General features: G+C 32.3%; 1 protein-coding gene across 1 annotated transcript; it reads right to left on the bottom strand.

The window, feature by feature from the left end:
* Positions 1–13,312, bottom strand: LOC127724926 (putative DBH-like monooxygenase protein 2). The gene is given in 9 exon segments (XM_052231928.1): positions 1–331; positions 1,623–1,719; positions 2,659–3,014; positions 4,251–4,302; positions 4,305–4,433; positions 4,933–5,034; positions 6,007–6,142; positions 12,641–12,851; positions 13,293–13,312. Coding segments are annotated over 9 exon segments (1,404 nt in total). The 3' UTR covers positions 1–30.
* Positions 13,313–19,945: the final 6,633 nt, after the last annotated feature.

The following is a 19,945-nucleotide window of genomic DNA, read 5'->3' as shown; positions in this document are numbered from 1 at the left end:
CATGCATCTAAGACTGAATTAATTGGTATCTTATCCATGATTCTGTAAAGAATTCATTGCAGCCTTAATCCCAATTTTTAAAAGTGGGTTTGCCTTCACTTTTTTCCCAAAATTCTCTAAATCACGAATTAAACAATGAGGAAATTTGAGCCATGAGAAACACATGAAATCAGAATGTACATTCTCAATAGGGTAAAAGGTTAAAAAGATAAAACACATTTCGTGCTCTGTTCCTTGTCCAAACGATGTTGTTTCGTTCCTAGAAGTCGTGTCATAAGTACAGGTAACTCGTAAGTCATCACCAGGTTGTACTTCTATTGGTGGATTGTGTCTGAAATAAAACCACAGATATCCGTTGAAAGCATTGTTATTGAGAGTTATAAGAGTATCTATGCATATATCTTTAGTTTTTGCTTTCCAAATGTGTGAGTCTGTTATGAATGTCCTTTAGGTACTTTCACATTTTTTTTTTATTTTGAAAAAGATACATGCAGTAATGCGTTTTAAACCATGAATTTCAGTATGTTTTAGTTTGAATTACTACTTTGTTACTCTACAACTGAAACCATCTGACCAGAAAATTCAAAGTTTTTGCAATGCCTATTGAGTTATTAATTCTACATTGGCTAGATGTATAGGGGAGGGTTGAGATCTCACAAAACATGTTTAACCCCAGCGCATTTTTGCTCCTGTCCCAAGTCAGCAGCCTCATGCCTTTGTTAGTCTTGTATGTTTTTTTTAATTTTAGTTTATTTATATGTTTTGGAGTTTGGTATGACGTCCATTTTCACCGAACTAGTACACATTTTTATTTAGGGGCAAACTGAGGCCTACATCCGGGTGCAGGACTTTCTTGCTGCGTTGAAGACTTATTGGTGGCCTTCAACTGTTATCTGCTCTTTGGTAGGGTTGTTGTCTCTTTGACACATTCCCCATTTCCATTCTCAATTTAATGTGCAAGGGAGAATTGACTTTACATGGGCTTAGATATTTTGTTTATGACATGTTGATCACATTGCTTACCGTATGTTCAAACGCACTAATTTAGTTTTCAAAATAGGCTTTAAGCTTTTCGGGTGGTCAAAGTTAATAAAAAAATGGGCATCGATCGAATCAATCGAATTTGGTGCATTTTCTTTTCAAATACTTCACAAAAACAAAAAAGTATGGAGACATCATCAATTGTTGTCATTGTCTATAGATTTTTTTTTTTGTCCTTCAAGTTCATGGAATAAAATATTCCTGATATGTGTTTGGTTGTCTCTGTTTAATTCAAAACTCGAGACCGTACGTATGCCGTCAATTTCATGAATGCCGACGAGAGCAGGAACGATAACTCGTGGCGTAAAGTCATTCGGTATCGTGTAACCTTAACTAGACCTATGGTATAAATATTTTTCTATGACTAGATAGATGTTGACATGCACGTTTGATGTCTTACTTTATTCCTTAATATGTTGTTTGCATGATGTTTCCTTGAACACTAACCCATCAACCGAAAATTAAAACATAAACTTCATCAATGGTTAAGAACATTACAGAAAACTGTGCCATGTTAACTAAATCCGTATCAAACATTTATTTCTGAAGACTGTTATTGCATAATTGAAAATAATACTTACTTTTTTATGTGTTGTCTGTCGAATGAATAATTATCTTGATCTGAGAGTATATTGATTAAAGAACCATTCCGATATTGTTCTACTCTTTGTTTTCGACCTGTGAATGTAGAGCCTGATTGTTATGTGTATGCTATTAATAAACCAATTGTGAACAATATCATTAAAATATTTTCTCGTTTGGCTTAAAGACTCATCTATATAGGTTTTCAACTATAGTTTATCACCTTTGCACATTCTTTTGAAGAGTCCAGTAGGTGGCCTACTTCAAGGCAAAATGCCGACCCCTATTCTGCGAACTCACATTTCCCAGTGGCAGTCGGAATTTCCACCTACCTCAGTCGTAAAATCTATTGTTGCATTTATTGTTAATTTGCTCTCCTCCTGTATATGCATGAACTACTTGGCATTAGACATTAAAAAAACACAAGGAATTAATCTATGTTAGTGTGTATAAGGAACACTGGCACTTTGCAACCAAACGATATTTTCTTCAAACGTTTATATTGACGCATTCAAACAAATGAATGCGAGACAACTCGGCCCGGAGACAAGTCGGACCGAGTACAATCGGACCGACAAATAAGACAACTCGGGCCGTCTACAAGGACAGCTCAGACAAAGTATTAAAAGAGGATAACAAATAACTAAATGTTATATTTTGTCTCGCACCCAAACAAACGACTTGACAACCATGATCCAATTATCATCTTTCTTTCTTGTAAAATAAAGACTATCCTAATATCAAAAGAGATTCAATAAGAAAACGCAAATAAATCCCCCAATCTAATAAAGAATTGTTTATAATTAAATATTCTATACAGAAAATGTGTTCAAACCATGTTTTTCTGTCCACTCTTTTGGTCTCGAGCATACACGACGACCGTTATTATATGCAAAAACACTTAGATTGTCTTGCACACTGGGGGTGTATGTCTTGCCTCTAAACTGGTTTCGGTTTCTGATAGCATAAATGATCAAATTTCATTGTGAAAGAATTCTTTGATATTCGAATTTAAAACAGTATGTTCATACTCACCTAAGGAATGCATGTGATTCCCTGAAGAATGGATGTATATTGGTCCTTTGAATTCACGTTTCGTGCATTGTCCAGTACATGTCCCTTCAACTTTGACCTCAGATTGTCCTGGTGCCAAATGGAACATAGTCTGACCGACAGTTAAGACGGCAGCATTATATGGTCGCAGTGCTGGAGTGTAATACAAAGTCATTCCTGAACTGTCTGTCTGGGCTACATTATTTTCAGAGTTTTGCCAGTGAATCTGGAAAATTAATTGTTTGTAAATACTAATACAACAATTATATAACAAAAGATTGAGTAGAGGTAAATTATTTTGAAATACATGCATTCTTGTCACGGTTGCCCCACAATGGCTCACCGAAGATTTTCACGTGATAGAAATCCATTGAATCCAGATCAAGCTGGATTTCATGCTATAGTTGTTGGAAAAAAACTTTAATTTAGCAAGAAATTAGAATACGATGTAAACTTTTTACGGACAACGAAAAAACTAAACACAATGTTAATGTACATTAGATGAAAATCTAAATCTAGTATGTGCATTTTGTTTATTTTGGGATTTGTTAAGTCCTTTTGGGTTTACATTGTTATCCGATATCGCTACATGCGTTTCTAAACGGTTTCTAAAAGTGGTACATAACACTACAGGGAGATAACTCTGTAAAAATCAGCTGAACGTTTTGATCAGGTTCTATTGTTAATGAAATAGAAAGCTTCTTAATGATCAAAATAAGTGTTTTTCAAAGTGCTATATATCCAATGAAATTTTTCCGATAAAGTGTGTGGTTCAATTTTTTTTGATTTTTTTTATATTTTTGTCCAAGGATTAAAATCAACATTTTGTCAAAATTTTATGAAAATTAAACGAGCTAAATTAATTTTAGTCAAGGTGTTTGGTACCACCTTAAAATAAGAATTGACATTAAAGTAAATAGCTGACCTGTAACATAAACCTGGTAAAGCCGTGTTTACCAATTGGGATACCAAATTGATCAGGAAAACATTCACCTTTGACACCAAAAGTCCAGAATGCCACCATACGACAATACGAAGGTCCTTCAGTAGAATCACAAGTACGTGCCTCGTTCACTCTGGGCTGATTCTCTGTATGTAAAAGCAATGTGTGAATAATGGAACTCAAAATGAGTATTAACGATCAAGATAAAATTTTATAAATCATATATGCATGTGCATTAAGTTTTATTTTGGTTTTTCGGATTGCCAAACATTTGACATTCCCGATGGAGGTAACTTTAGAAAAACTAAGACTGAATGAAATGTTATATTTGATTAATTACTACAGTAAATAATAACCGTATTTGAATAGTTTCAACCGTCAATTTTGGATTTTACTGATGCAAATGCGGTTTAACTGGCGACGCGGCTCGTCAATTGTTTATCATAGCATTGAGATATTTTTTTATGCAATCTATACCTCAAATACGGGTTCAATTTAAGGGTATTGTCATCAAAAGAAATTTATTGAGATTTATAATCATAAAAGTTTTTACACATACATTTGGTTTCGATGATTTTTGCTTTGCTTATTATCTGTTTTTTTCATCGCACAAGGTGTAAATAAAAAGTACAGACCTACAGCATCGCATCCAAAAAGTATAATATGATGAACAACACGTCTATGTCAATGAAAGGTTTAACTGCAATCACGTGATAATCTCCATCAAATGGTACAGTTAGGTGTGTACATATGTATCTACTTCCTTTGTGTTGCACTTTACTTTCTGGAATTCTCAATGTCAACTCTTTAACATCTGAAACAAGACATATGAAATATGATATTCTAATCGGTAGATATCGTAAATGCAACTGTATACACTCATAAAGCTATTGGGACTACTGATCTGATTATCAAGGGTCTGGATGGTGGGTCCTTCAATTCTGTGTTATGTTTAATTTTTTAATCCTTTTTCTCTATACTTTATATTTGTTTTCCATTATTCTCAATTCTTTTTATTTTTGCACCTCATTATTCTCTATTCTTTAATCATTTTTTTGCCCATTTTGATTTTCTCTATTCTTAATTTTTTGGCTCATTTTTCTGTAGCATTTGCCTATTATTCTCTATTCTGTAAACCCCATCCAAACCCTAATTATTGGCTCAATTCTTGATCATTCTTTAAAATAAATGGTACTATTATCAAAATATCGGTTGTGTCACCATTTTTTTGTGGAAAAGAACAGAAAAAAAATCGCAAAAAAGCAAAATAATATCTTAGTACGTATATTTAAACCAAATGATTTCATACTAACCAGGATCGTCTTGGATTGAAGGACAATGGAAATTATTGTCATCACATTTCAACCATTTATTCTTCTTTCTACAGTGTTCGCTTTCTGTTGGTTCACAAATGCCTAAAATGACAAATATAATCAGTTAACACACTATACGAAAATGCACAACTGTCCTGAATAGACCCAATTACAAATTTGCCAGACAAGTGTAGAATATGAACTTTATGATCTTGCACATAAGCTATTATTCACCAGATAGACCACAACCTTTCACATTACTTGATTTATACACTACCTTGCAAATGTGCAGGTATATTATTTTCAGGTAACAGGTACATGAATGGGCGATCTCCAGGGGCGTTTCTAGGATATTTGAAAGAGGGGGCCGTATATTGAAATCGTTCGCCGTTCGAAGCGAGGCAAAAATTTTTTGGACCTTTTTTTTGCAACAAAACATAAAATAATTGTGAAATGCATAAATTGCCATATTCATTAAAATATTAGCAGATTACGATAGTTTTTTTCTTTTTTTTTTTGGAAAAGGGGGGGCGTACGCCCATTACGCCCTCACCTGGACCCGCCCCTGATATTCTCTCTGATTTTTATATACATATGCTACCTTAAGGATGTACTTAGGTGAAATTTAAAAAATCAAGAATTTAAAATTGATACTATAAGTTAGAAGAACATTAGTTAAGGAACAAAATAAGCTAAAAATATGGATAGGTTATATGGAGCTCCTTTTCGAGATATTTTATTTTTTTTAAAATGGCGGGAAAAGGCTGATTCGGACTTTTACCTTTAAGTTATATTTGCATTGGTATTATTTGGGTCTCAAATCGAAAGAAAAGAAATCTAGAATCCACTTAAGTTTTGGTAAATGGCTTTTTTTAGAGCTATTGAAGTCTTATATGAAAAGAAAAATTGGTGTTATGGGGCAAAATATTTTACCCTCTATTGAAAGAAAAAAACCAAGGAGTCCGAACGTCTGACACAAATTCCTAAACCTCAGCTAAGTACATCTTTAAATACAGTTCACACATGTAAGACCATTATTTATAATGTTATTGATGAACAGTGTATGGCCCCTACCTGGATGGGTGATTGTAGAATTATTGAACAGCTGACTGGTATTCTCAGTCCATAAACAGTCGGGATCTCCAAGTTCTTGTCCATTGGTGCGACCATCCCCATCTGAATCAGCTTTACATATAGATTTAGTCCAGATCTAAAATTATCAGAATAACAGGACTGCAATAAATTCACTTACATAGAAGTGTTATCATTTATCAGCAAAAAGTTCAGGCTTTGACAATTAAACCAGAAAAAGGAAAAGATAGTACAGCAGTTCGTATTGCCAAATAAAGCAGTGATAAGGTAGCAATTTAATGAGAGAAAAATAGACACAATTACGATTTCATTCCAAATCATAACTATAAAACTTCTTCTGAAAGTGTTACTGCATCTGGAAAATTGAGATAATGACACTTTTCATGTTATATTATGGAAAGCCTCAGCTGTCATCTATTAGAGATTTACAAATCGTTATGATGAAACTTAAAATGTAAAGTTAAGACAGCGTGATGTTGAATTGAGTCATCAAAATGCTAACTCTTGATACAAAATGTAGCATAGTACGTCACATCCGGTTGCATACAAAAGAGGGTCGAACAAAAATATTCCAAAGAATTTGACAGTTGTAGGTTATTAATCCTACATTTCATTGAAGTAAACAATTTCTGGGTCATAAACATATATCTTGGGTATTTCAAAGCATCATTATTTTTTTATTTGGGGTTTCTATAGAATATTTTGAAAACTTGAGGTCACTTTGTACACAGATAAAAAAAAAGGTGAACATTTGATAGGTTAACTTCCAGTGAAGGTTTTTTTCTTATATGCAATGAAATGTTATGTGAAATTTTGCCTTTAGTACTGGACAGGATAAAACTTTACTCATACCTAGTATTTCTTTATTTGAAACAAAGATAAATTCCGCACAATTTTTTGAAAAGTGCATATTTAACAAAGACGAATAGGGGAAAATCAATGGTGGTATTACACCTAATGTGGGAAGCTGCACATGCACCTATGACCTTGTGAGTAATCTCATTTGTTAAAATTTCTTGCTATTTAAGTGAAATATTGCAAAAATGAAATATTCTGAGTGGATTGAGTCTCAAAAATACATTTTAGGAGAAAATTTCCTTAAACTAGGACTCTACCATGAATACTAGTTAACAGAGAAGCCATTCTCAGTGTTTTGGGGAGCTTTTTCTCCTTATTTCTTATATTTTGCTATAATAGAAAATTTTTCCTAAGCAATACATTAGCACACATTTTTTGTCCAGAAGCCAAATAAAAAAAGCACAAATTTACCAAACAATGATACTCTTGCTACTAACAATTTGATGCTAGGTGGTTTTGTAACACCTTTTTAAGCATCTGTGCTGCCTGCTGATGAGTCCTGAGTGTAAATGATCATTCACTTATACATACCGGTAATGTTAGTAAATATAAATTATTTTTTTTGAATCCTGTTCATATCTAAAAGAATTTTTAATCAGTTTGTAGGAGTTATGAGCATCTGTATTGGAATCTGCCATATCTGGTATATTATCGTAACTTAAAACCATAATATATCTTCAATTTCCTCGTACAAACAAAATCTTTTACTAATGATACTAGGAAGATCCTGAACAAATTTTCAGTTTTATGTGGACAAACCCAAGTATAAAGTATTGACCACCTCAAAAGAACATAATTAGAACCATACAAATATTACATGCATGCAGGTTATCGGACACCATCTCGCATACTACAATCACATCATGCAGAAATGCACCCAATGTGGTTCTCTTCAAATTTTGGAACTTATTTTATCGGAATCATTTGGCAATCCTTCCAATCTTTTGCTTCTTTACGTAAATCTCTCCAGCGTTGGAGCACACTCAATTAGCTGTATTCCCTTTACAGATCATTTTTAGAAATGTAAATGTATTCACATAGAAGTTATTTCAAAGTTAAAATGTTGAAAGGAAATCCTCCAATGAAACATTGAAAATGCACAAAATTTATTTACAGGAATGTACATATTATATACAGGAACCACTATTAGTACTTTGGCCAATATGTAGATTTGATATTAAAAGCAATGTCTAGCTAAATAAAATCTATGAACAGTCGGCACTGATTTAAAGTAGTGTCTCCTCCATGATAGTCTTGATTGACCTATAATGATTTACTTTTACAAATTGTGACTTGGATGGAGAGTTGTCTCATTGGAACTCATACCACATCTTCTTATATCTATTGAACATTAAAACTCAATATCAAATAAAAGACACTGTTATTTTCAGTGTTTGGTACAGGTTGGCTGTCACTGTGCACAACAGTTAAACATAGAACCCTATGGGGAAAAACCAGAGAACTCTTTTTGTCAGAAAACACTGTCAAATATCCAAACATACTATCCACACTGATATGTGTCCATACTTGTACATTAATAAATATATAGTTATTACAATGTAGTAAATGAAATTATTTTTAAAGCAGTAACAACAAATTATTCACTTAAAGAGACGCTTTTTATGTCCCTCTCTGGAACGCGGCGTAAATTTAAGTTTTACGTAAGGACTTATTGAAACCTCCTTGGAGACAGTAAACTTTTATATGGATAGTTCATTCTGATGAATACTTCAATTACTCATTTATTATAACATTTTTATCATAAATGAGTGAAAGTTACCCCAATTTTTTTATTTGATGTTGTGATGATATGCCAATAACACGTTACGTTGAGTTTAAACTACATGATGTGAAGTTGACGCTGCATGATGTTAGCTTGCAGATGGATAATGTTCTGCAGCCATCCACTTCGATTGCTATGATAACAAAAACAAAACAAAAAGCTGAAACGTATGGTGCTGACTTGATATTAATAAATTTTGGGCTGAGATAGTACGATGGTATATTATTGTGATATTAATATAGGTCTATCATACAATCTGGTTTTTTTTTAAACAACATGATGAACAGTTGAAAGTACATGATGTTAAGTTAAGATATCACGATGCTACACCACTTTATTGAAACGAAAGGCTTACCATACAATTTGTTGACTTAAAACAACACGATGCAACGTTGAAAGTACCTACTGTTAAGCTAAGATATCACGATGGTTTATCAGTATTATGTCACGATGGGCTTACCATGCAATATGCTCACTTGAAACTACACGACGTACAGTTGATAAATGTGATGTTAAGCTAAGATAGCACGATGTTATATCATTGTAATGTCACGATATTCTTATTAGAGGTTTCTCGACATCTTACGAACGGACGAAACTCTACGAACGTATCGTTAAGGAGCAGTGATTTTGTTCACTAACAAATTTCTACCGATATTGCAGTGTGTTTAAAGACAACAGGAAACAACTTGATATTCCTTTTGCAACCTTGCATTTTATTGTTTTAGTGTTCCAATTCATTTTGTGTTGTTGAATGTTACGTAATCTTACGTTGAATTTCGTTTGTTTACATGTCCTACATATGCAATCGATTTATCTCCCTTATCCATTCGAAAAGGAACATTGTTTTTTGTGATGTTGTTAAAAAAATATTCCGCGCATATAGTTGGCATTTGATTGATTGCTTGTTGGTCGTTTAACGTTCAGTGGCAAGTATTCCATGCATATCACGACGAGATTAGTATTTGAAATAGGATTGAAAAGTGATTGAGATGACACAACTTTAGCATGTTTCATTTATTATATCCTCACGTCATTTTGATAACCCACTTCCAAGTTCTACAACACAGTCAAGAACATTGCCATCTTTTGTTACTGTACAACGAACGAATGACTCTAAATGTTTGCAATTCTTTTATTACATGCTCTACGTACACACACCTCTTCTTGTGGAGTCTGTTAAATTTTCTCATGCGCCTTTTTTCTCATGTATCTGTCTGAAAAAATATCGGCGGAATTATATGGAACGACTAGAGGAGGAGTGTTTGGGTAAATGCTGTCTCCTAGAATAAAGCACCCAGCAGGAAATTCCAAAGTTGCGCAAGGTCCAATTGGTCCAAGTTGCTTATACGTATTAGCGTCATTTTCGTTTCCGAGAAAATGACAGCAAAGGTTTTGCATGAATTTATAGGCCAAGCAAGACTAACATATCAGCAATTGCACAAGGTCTTAGCTAGTTTTGAAAATTCAAAAACAAAGTAGAGTAATCTTATCCTATCATATTTTCCGTCGCAGGTTAATACATGTATACGTATAAAGCAACTTTGATAAAAAAAATTATTAATACAAACGGGTAAAGAGATAAGATGTCGTTTACTGTATGTCAATTTCTTCATTCATTCCCAAATTTATTCGATAATATTCAAAATTCAATTTAAGGAACTACTCCTTACAGTAAGACAAGACGGCATGTTTTATGCTTTCTTGGATATATATTTCGTTAACACAGCTATTTATTTTTTTTTTCTAAAATATTTTTGGGATTCAGTTACAGTAATATATATGTGCACTCGATCTACAGTAAAGTAATAGTAATTCTTGTTGAAAGTATGAGTGCTACAGCACCAACAAACTGGTAGTCACATGGTTTTTAAAAGGTACATTTTTTTTAAAATTACATGCCTAAAATAAGAAGAAACAAATAGGAAATAGAAAAACAGAAGAAAATATAAACAACATGCCATAAAAGCTCAACGAAGAGAAGAAAACAATAAACAAGTAAACAAAATAAATAAATGTATACTAATATTTGTACGACAATATAAACATACACAAATAGAATAAGAAAGGCTATGAACACACAAAAAAAAACAACAAAAAAACAAAAAAAACAAAAAAACAAAAACACACACACAATACATTACAGAAAATCTTTTTCAAGTTAACTGTTTTTTTTTTAAATATTTATTTCAAAATCTTCCTTTATTTATCTTCTTGAGTATGCCAGTTTAGCTAGAATATTAATCAGTAATACTCATTCAGGTGAAGAAATGATTCTTTGGATTTTAATGGTTGGGGACAACGAAGTTATCTAGGATCCGACGATGTTTTTTTTTCGAATTAAAAACCGATTTTTTCTAGAGGCGTTCACTCCTAGATTCGTTTTACCTCATTTTAGCGGAGGACTTTTTACCTCTGATCTGAGCCTAGATAAGTTTTCAAAAAGAATCCTAGCCCCTCTCATCCCAAAGTTCTACATTTACCCTTTATCACATGTATGTACTAAATTCGATATGATGTCATGTTTATCAAAAAATCTTGTACGATTACTATCCTTGGTCTAAATATTTCATATTCTTCGCCAAAATTCATTGATAAATTAGATTTACTATACTGAGTTGATTGAATACTGAATTGTATATTATTACATATAATATATCAAATCAATATAAATATATCTACAACTTGAAAAGGTTTAATAAGAAAACCTGCATGTATATTTTTATGTAATAGACATTTCTAAGAGAAGTGAACAGCCGATAGTCAATTATTGTTATTAAGGTGGTACATAACACTACAGGGAGATTACTCTGTAACAATCAGTTGAATGTATTAATCACGTACTATTGTTAAGGAAATATTAAGCTTTTCATTGATCAAAATTAATGTTTGTCAAACTGCTATAAATCCAATGAAAATTTTCCGATAAAGTGTGTGGTTCCAGTTTTTTTGAAATTTTCATATTTTTGTCAAAGGGTTTAGGTAAATATTTTGTCAAAATTTTATGAAAATTAAACGAGCCAAAATTAATTTTAGTCAAGGTGTTTAGTACCACCTTAAATAAATGAATGCTCCCTCTTTTCTTGTTACGGCAAGTTCTGTCAAGTTACGACGATTTTCGTTCGTTCGTTGCAACCTCTTTTATACAATATGCACATTTAAAACTACACAACATACAGTTGAAAGTACGAGATGTTAATACGAATATACGAATACGAATATACGAATATACGAATACAAATATATGAATAAGAAAATACGAATACGACTACGAATATACGATTATACGAATATACGAATATACTTTATTTAATCCAATTAAAGGGCCCGTTTTCGAGCATATCTAAATAGAAATAATTATGGTAATTTTAAGATACATTACATGAAAAATAAATGAATAAATAACTATCCTCCATACAAGAAAGTGCATGATGAATATACAATATAATCATGTACATTGTCGGAAAATATAAACTTTATTTGTATGAGCTTTAGAAACAGGACGAAAAGCGAGGCTCGCCGAGCTTTACTCCTGTTTCCTAGCGAGTACAAATCAATTTTATATTTTCCTACAATATAAATATACTGTTTTTATCCTGAAATTAACACCCACCACTTGAAACTTTAGTTGTCAAAATTTAAATCATTGTCTCTAATTTTTCAAAGAAATCGACATAGTATAAACGCGGACCGCGAAGAGGATCCTAAAATGAACTGTTATGCAAAAAGAAATATCTACATTTCCGCTCGCTCAACATGGAAGCTAGGTAACAGGAAACTTTATTGTACAAGTACAAATAAAGCAAACATTTATTGATGTACCTGTTATTTGTACAATAGATGCCTGATTGCAGGATAAAAGAAATGTGTATGTATTGTTAAATCTTAGGCTGGTCCTCTCCCTTGCAACATACGGGTATCTCTGTCAGAGCCAAACAGATAAAGGACAGGGAACCAGTCTATGTTAAATCTTACCTTTCCAGTGTTCACTTTGTTTTGATACAGATCTATTCCGAATGGATTCAGAGTTCCTCCACCTCCAGGTAATTCGTGTCCAACACCATTCCAGAGTTTGTTTTGGTGGCAGGGGTGACGGACTTTATCTCCGTTTGGAATGGACGATTGATATGACGGGTAGGAATAGTTGCCGCCAAACAAGGAAATTAAACACACACAAATCACTATGCTGTCAAGATTAAAAGATCACTCTTGAAAATGCAATACATTCAAATTGAAGATTATAATATTTAAAAAGAAAATATCTCGTAATCTTATTTTACAAATTAATTCTAAAAACGATGGATCCGCTAGTATTGATAAATTCAAATCAGGTGCAGATTCAGGGAGGGAGTTTGTTGCTGAAAATTTGGATGATTTTGAGTACAATTTTTTGATTATTTGACTGCCGGTTACCTTCTTATTTTTGTTTGGGCCCTTCGATCCCCTTTTGAAAATCCTGGATCCACCTCTTCAAATCAAACTCATTGTTGGAAGTCATGAATTTCGTACTTATTTCAAATACTTTTGTATGAACAATTTACATTTTCATTTAAAAATGGGTACAAAATATTTTGAAAATGCAAATTCATAAATAATTCAAATTACTATAAACATTTCAGTAACTTACTATTTTAATTCAAGCTTCATTTTCATAATATTATCTGTAATGAAAAAAAAATGTTTATTAACTAAGCAGTTTTATTTTATTTTATGTTTCAGTTATTATTCATGTATTTTTTAATTCATAATATTGTTTGCACATTTACTTATGAATCTATTTAATATTTATATCAATAAATCTCAGCATTCCTAACTTACTGTCTGTAAAACAAATCTATTGGAATGTTTGCACCTTTTAAAGATTGATTGTTATGAGGGCTGTCCCCTTCAGATATTTTTTTATAACTTTATAAATATGTAATTAATGGTTTTCCACGTTTAAGATCAATCCATACAACCTCCTATTATTTGCAGAAAAAAAAAAACATTTCTCGTGACAATAGTAATTAAATACAAACCCAATAACTTTTGTTTCTTTTATCATAAAATGTAGAAATTTCCTATAACTAAATGTCTGCATTTTCTGAATTCGTAAAGACACATTTTGTCACCAATAATAAAAATACAAGTTATGTCATATTATTTGTCATCATTTCAACTTCCCGTTTCTGTCGTGCCTCCAGCTGCTTCATTAAAAGATCGGAAACATGGTATATCCATCCACTCATATTTGGTTATTATGCGATTAAAACCTGGGGCCATGTCAATGAATACGATTGAAGTAATATATAGAAATGAGACGTCACGAGAACATGACTACCGCAAAAATCAATAAAAAAAAACATTTACAAAGCTCTTTATATATAGCAAATTCTTAGCAAATTAAGACCATTTTCAAAAAATGTTCTTTGAAAATAAATTTGTGTTACCAAACTTTTAATTATGCGCAAATGATTAATAAATATATCATTTGCAAGATTTCAAGTCAACTTTTACTGTGAAAAAATATTGATAGTCAGAATTATTGGTCCCCTTCGAGCCCACCAGTCTTTGCTCCTACATTGTACTCCTTAATGCTTAGTGGAGAAGCAACGAATGCCGACCGGGCACATTGCATCCGCCATTAGACATATTGACTAGTTTTCAAATAGTTGATAAGACTGTGGCAAACATTTTTTTACAGGAATGTCAAGAGCGAATAACTAAAATTTGTGGCTGACACGCTTCAATGATTATGGTATATTTATATGTTTCATAACGAGTGAGAATTGGATATCGCTTTATATCAACTCGAGTTATTTAATTTCAATGTAATAATAAACGAGCCTTCGGCGAGTTTATTATTCCTATTTAAATTAAATAACGAGAGTTCATATCAAGCGATATCCAATTCTAACAAGTTGTTAAACATATTTCTCTTATGGTCGTTGAATTAAAAATCCCGCTAATCGTTGATCTAGTCTTTTGCACATACCAATATGACGTTATATGTCCTGTTCCGATGTCAAACTTTAACATCAGACATTTTAAAACTTTTTGTACGCTTCAAAATGTAATAAAATTTGACAAAATGAAGAATTTCAGGTGAAAAGTGTGAGTGTTTTGTATATTATTGAAGAAATAACATATGCCCGTTTCCACAGACGAAATGTACATCGTCTTAACCTTTGAAAGATTTCAGTGACCTATCGAAACGCCAATGGAAATGTCGTATTTATCGTCTCATGATGCTGAATAAGCCAATCAAATTAACGCATATTCTAATATCTCATATTGTTGAAGAAATAACATATGCCCGTTTCCACGGACGAAATGTACATCGTCTTAACCTTTTTGAAAGTTATCAGTGACCTATCGAAACGCCAATTGAAATGTCGTAATATCGTCTCATGATGCTGAATTAGCCAATCAAATTAACGCATATTTTAAGATCTCTTTTTCCTATCACACTCCGTACAGTGTGAAACGAAAAAAATATCTCTTCAAGCAAGAAATAGATAGCAGGCCACAACCATAAGACAAGGATGACTATTAGCCTTTTCTCTGCCATACGGCCTATCCGGACTATTTAAAAACACTACCCTTGAGTGCCACGGGTGAGGCTTGGCAAAAGGACAACGGAATTTTGACGTTACGTTATAATAAACAATACGTCATAAAGCTGGAGTGCGGGATCTATCGGCTTCAAATCTATTCCAACTCCATGATTTTGGGTTTTGCCACAAGAAGATGAAAAAGAACCACAATTTAATATCAACCAGAGGGGACCAATAAGAATGCTAGAAAAAAACTCGTCGCCAATAGTTTTTTTTTTAGTTAATATTTACTGTTTTACTCTTCTCTTTAGAGCTGACAAAAGTATTTGTGCAACAAACAAACATGTTGGAAGAATTTCCATGTTTTTTACGTTAACTTTTGGCAAGCAAGAGCATCTGTTAGCTTGGTACATGTATATGAAATTCTTTATGTTGGGATGATTAAAAAAAATGTTGTTGTGACTATATTTGTTGAGGAATACTAAAATAAATATTACCCGTATCAACTACTAGTCAGTATTGAAAATGTGTGTTCAATGACTTAACTTGAATTTGATAAATTTCTTCGAGTTTCTGTTTTCACTGCAACTTTACTGAATGAAGATGAAGTTCGATAAAAACTCTCATAAGATAAACAAAACAAACATGTTTACAGACAAAGTAGCACAAAAATAAATTGAAGCAAAATCATGCTCCGATTACCTTTACATTGTTATGCAATTTATATTCGTCACCTACAGTTTTTGGTCAAATATTTCCCATAAAACTACATATTCTCAAAAAACTTATTGTAAGGCCGAATTCTGGCTGGAATTCAACCAACTTATTACCAATAGAAACATAGTTGGCATAGATTTATTTTTGAATGCTTTTTTGGTTATATTTACATGTATTATGAGAAGCGTTTTCCTCTTCTAATGATATAAACACATATATGTTTGTCAGGAAATTTGCTATATAAACCAAACATGATTTCAAAAAAGTATATAATTATACATGATAACATCAGGATAAAACCAAGTAGACAAATACACTGCAGACAATTCTTTTTTTCCAACTCTTAATTGGTTGAAATATAGGCATACATTGTTACCTGTGTTCAAAATATATATATATTTTTTAAATGTATGTGTTATCATTTGAAAGATTCAGCAAAAGATTGTAAATGACGAATATTTTTACAAAATACTAAAAATAATAAATGTGTGACGACCATGATGGCTAAACAAAAATGATGACGACTGCGACTACAATGGATTTCGCTCATACCTGAAAATATATTATCATAACATAGACATGATAGAAGTGGCCAATCTAATAGACGTATTTACACTTGTATGCAAATTTGTCCGCCATTACGTAAAAGCACACAGGTTCCCGTAAACTTTGACATCATAATTCAAAACATTTGACGTTACAATTAAAAAGTGATTGTTGCCTGACGTCAAAAGGTTATTCGGAGTAGATCTAAGGTCATTCGGAGGCAAAATATAGCTAAATACCAAAAGTGTAAATACGTTTATTATAATCTTGGTATCCAGCGTTTAAAAATAAACAAAAAATTAAATTAAACAAAAATAATCGGACAAAAGAACGGAAAAATTAAACATTAAATGAAAGTGAATTTAAGTCTTTGCTTTAGTACACACGTTTGTGAAATTATGGATAGACTCATTGATTATTGGCTACTTAGTGTCCATCGGCAAATATTTTAGTCATCAAGATAACGCACGGAGATAAGATGCACAAGGTCGATCAGCATCGAAAAGTGATATATGTAGCTGTTTACTTTCCGATATGTATAGCAAATTAAATATCCGGAAATCTGTGGTAGGAAAGTGTAGAATTCATGTAAATATCGCAAAAAAAGTTCAGCAACTTTGACTTTAAAAAAGATGCGGAAGATATCAAAGGGACACCCAAAAATTATAAGATCAAGGAGAATCTGGAAACGCTATAGAAAAATCATGTTTATGATAACACATATTATACGTTTGAGGATGCGTACAACGAAAAATGAATTCGGTAGTCCCCTGTAAATTTTATATCAATAAAGCGGAAATTTTAGTGACAATGAAATATCATTTTAAAAAGAAAATTCACAGATTCTTATCTCCTCTTAAACAGTAGGATTTTTAATGCCATAATTGGAGCTGAAGTGTACCAAAAAAAGTCATATCATAGGAGTCAGTGTATATAATGTGCGAATCCTGAAATACCGTTTTTACTTTATCCGTTATGAATTTCTAATGTAGAATGATAAATAAACAGACGACAAATTCATATTTTTTTAATAAAATAAGAAATAATATATAATATGTACTGTTTTTATACATTTATGATATAGGTAAGAGAAGCGGACGGGTTTTCATCGCGCTTACAGTCATCAAGGTGTAAAATTAATACACAAAAAGATAAATATTAAGAATAGTTCACGAACAGAACGTGCAAGAGATTTAAAAGCAACAGTTAAGTTTCATTTGCAGAAAAATGTACATGTACCTTTTAACATAAGTATTAATGCTGTATAACTTAAAACAGGTTTTGTCATTCAGCTTGTTGATATTGAATTAAATTCCACTATGCTGTTTTCGTTATACGATTCATGTTTACTGTCAAATAATGATACTAGACTTTCACTGTAGGGGCGACTCATTTCTATTGTATATGCGATGCATTTTCACAGACGGAAATTGATTAATTGTCTTCATATAAAATCTTAATTCAGTCGACTCTCTAACAAAATTTATGAAGTCTGAAGGATTGATTATATATATGCATACTTTGTGATTAAAAGTCAAGGTAATATATCAATAAATTCACGTCAACGAAAAAGCAAAATTTTCGTTTTCGGTCTGAATCTACATCACATACTTATAAAACGTCATTAGAGCTATTTTCTTAATGATTGTAGTTTAAAGGTGCGGTTGGCTTGCTTGCTTTGTTTGTATAAATGTTTGCTTAAGCATTGTAATTTAGATTGAGCAAACATTTATACAAACATGGCAAGCAAGCCAACCAAATCTTTAAGCTACAAGCATTAGGAAAATAGCTCTAATGGATGCATCTTAGAAAACAAAGAGCGTTCACAAAACGATCTTCATTTCACGATTTAGTATACAGTAAAGAAAGTTCGAGCAACAATCGAGTCACCTTAACTTATGTTTGAATTTCTTATAAATTGTTGTTACAAATAAGCAAATACGTAATTGTAAGAATACAAGGATATATTGAATACAGGTTATTTTTACATGTTTAAATGGTTCTATGCCTCGGGGTTTAACCGCCGTACAGTTGATTCCGCACGTTAATCGCTGCATCGCGAAGTGAGGTTGTTAGATAGACCGTCCTAATATTTTCACCAAAGACTAATCAACGTACTGTTCAGTAAAGTATTCAGCGTTTATGAAAACAAAATTTACTGCTCCTAACAGCATTGTATATTATTTATATTACTTGAACACCCTGTGACTATTTTAAATATACAGGTCTGTGAATTACTTGTAAACATCGCGAAACAAACACTCTGTGTAACTCAAACTTGATTAAACTACAAATAAAGCATAGTTGGTTGGCTCTTACACAAAATGCGACCGTGTATTTTGTGATTTGTTCTTGTTTAAAAATCATAATGCGAATGAGAAACCCGTTCTTTTATTTTATTTGCAGACATTCACCTAAAAAACTGACCTCAGAACTTCGGCACTGTACGATTCATTCTCTTTGTAGTTTGTTTACTTTCTTTAGTACCGTTCGTTGTAAATTCTTGTACTGTTCGATGTGCGAAAGCCTATCAATATAGTATAAATATGTATGAAACGGCGTGACAAGATTTTTTAAGCGAATACTAAAACTTTTCAAGGAAAATTCGCCATAAAAATACGTTATATTCATGGATGTTCTACTCCAGTATATTTTCGGATCCATGAAACACTAATAGCAAACTCACCAAAAATATTTGAACATGCATGATGTGAACGTGTATCAACTTAAGACGATGTGACGCATTTAACCCCGAACTTCGTGTGAGCTTGACCTTTGACCTCAAGATCAAAACACTGTATTTCTAAGAAACTGGATTACAATTAGGCGCTCCCGATAAATGGGCTTCTCTTGCTCCAGTAAGTTCTGTTTCACGTCAAACAAATACAAAATTCAGGTTGTTTTAATCTTCAATATGAAATGTTAGTAGTTGCAAATGCTTGCTAACCAAAAAAAAAAAAAAGACAGACATTTCAATAGAAACAGCAAAGTATGTTCTCGATTTTTTAATATCGAACGCTAAAGAACTATGAGGAAAACACGCAACAAAGCAAAGTATAGAAAAAAAATCGACGACCAGTACACAACGCACAACGTCCGGAATCAGCCATCCGTTGGTTATACCCGTGTATATTCAAGTAAGCATCTACGACTAGCTTGCATTTCAAATTGTAAATATCATCAATATTAAAGTCATTAAAAGACTATTTTCAGTTGTTGCATGTCGAATTATCATATAAAACAACAATGGAAATTCATTGCACCTCCAAAAATTCCACATCAGAAATGATCGCACTTACAGTGATAATGCATCGCATTTATAGTTAAAATGAATCGCATTTATTAATCAATATTATGGATTCAGCTGTTTTAATTACACTTTTTTTAACTTTAATCCTGTTATTGTACACCAAAAAGTTATATTCTAATGGAATTGTATTAAAACATACATTCAAATCAATTATTTTGTATTTTCAAAAAG

Source organism: Mytilus californianus, unplaced genomic scaffold (genome assembly GCF_021869535.1).
Source record: "Mytilus californianus isolate M0D057914Y unplaced genomic scaffold, xbMytCali1.0.p SCAF_14, whole genome shotgun sequence".
NCBI lineage: Eukaryota > Metazoa > Mollusca > Bivalvia > Mytilida > Mytilidae > Mytilus > Mytilus californianus.
Note: the sequence above shows the minus strand (reverse complement) of the source record. Positions and strands in the feature narration are given on the sequence as shown.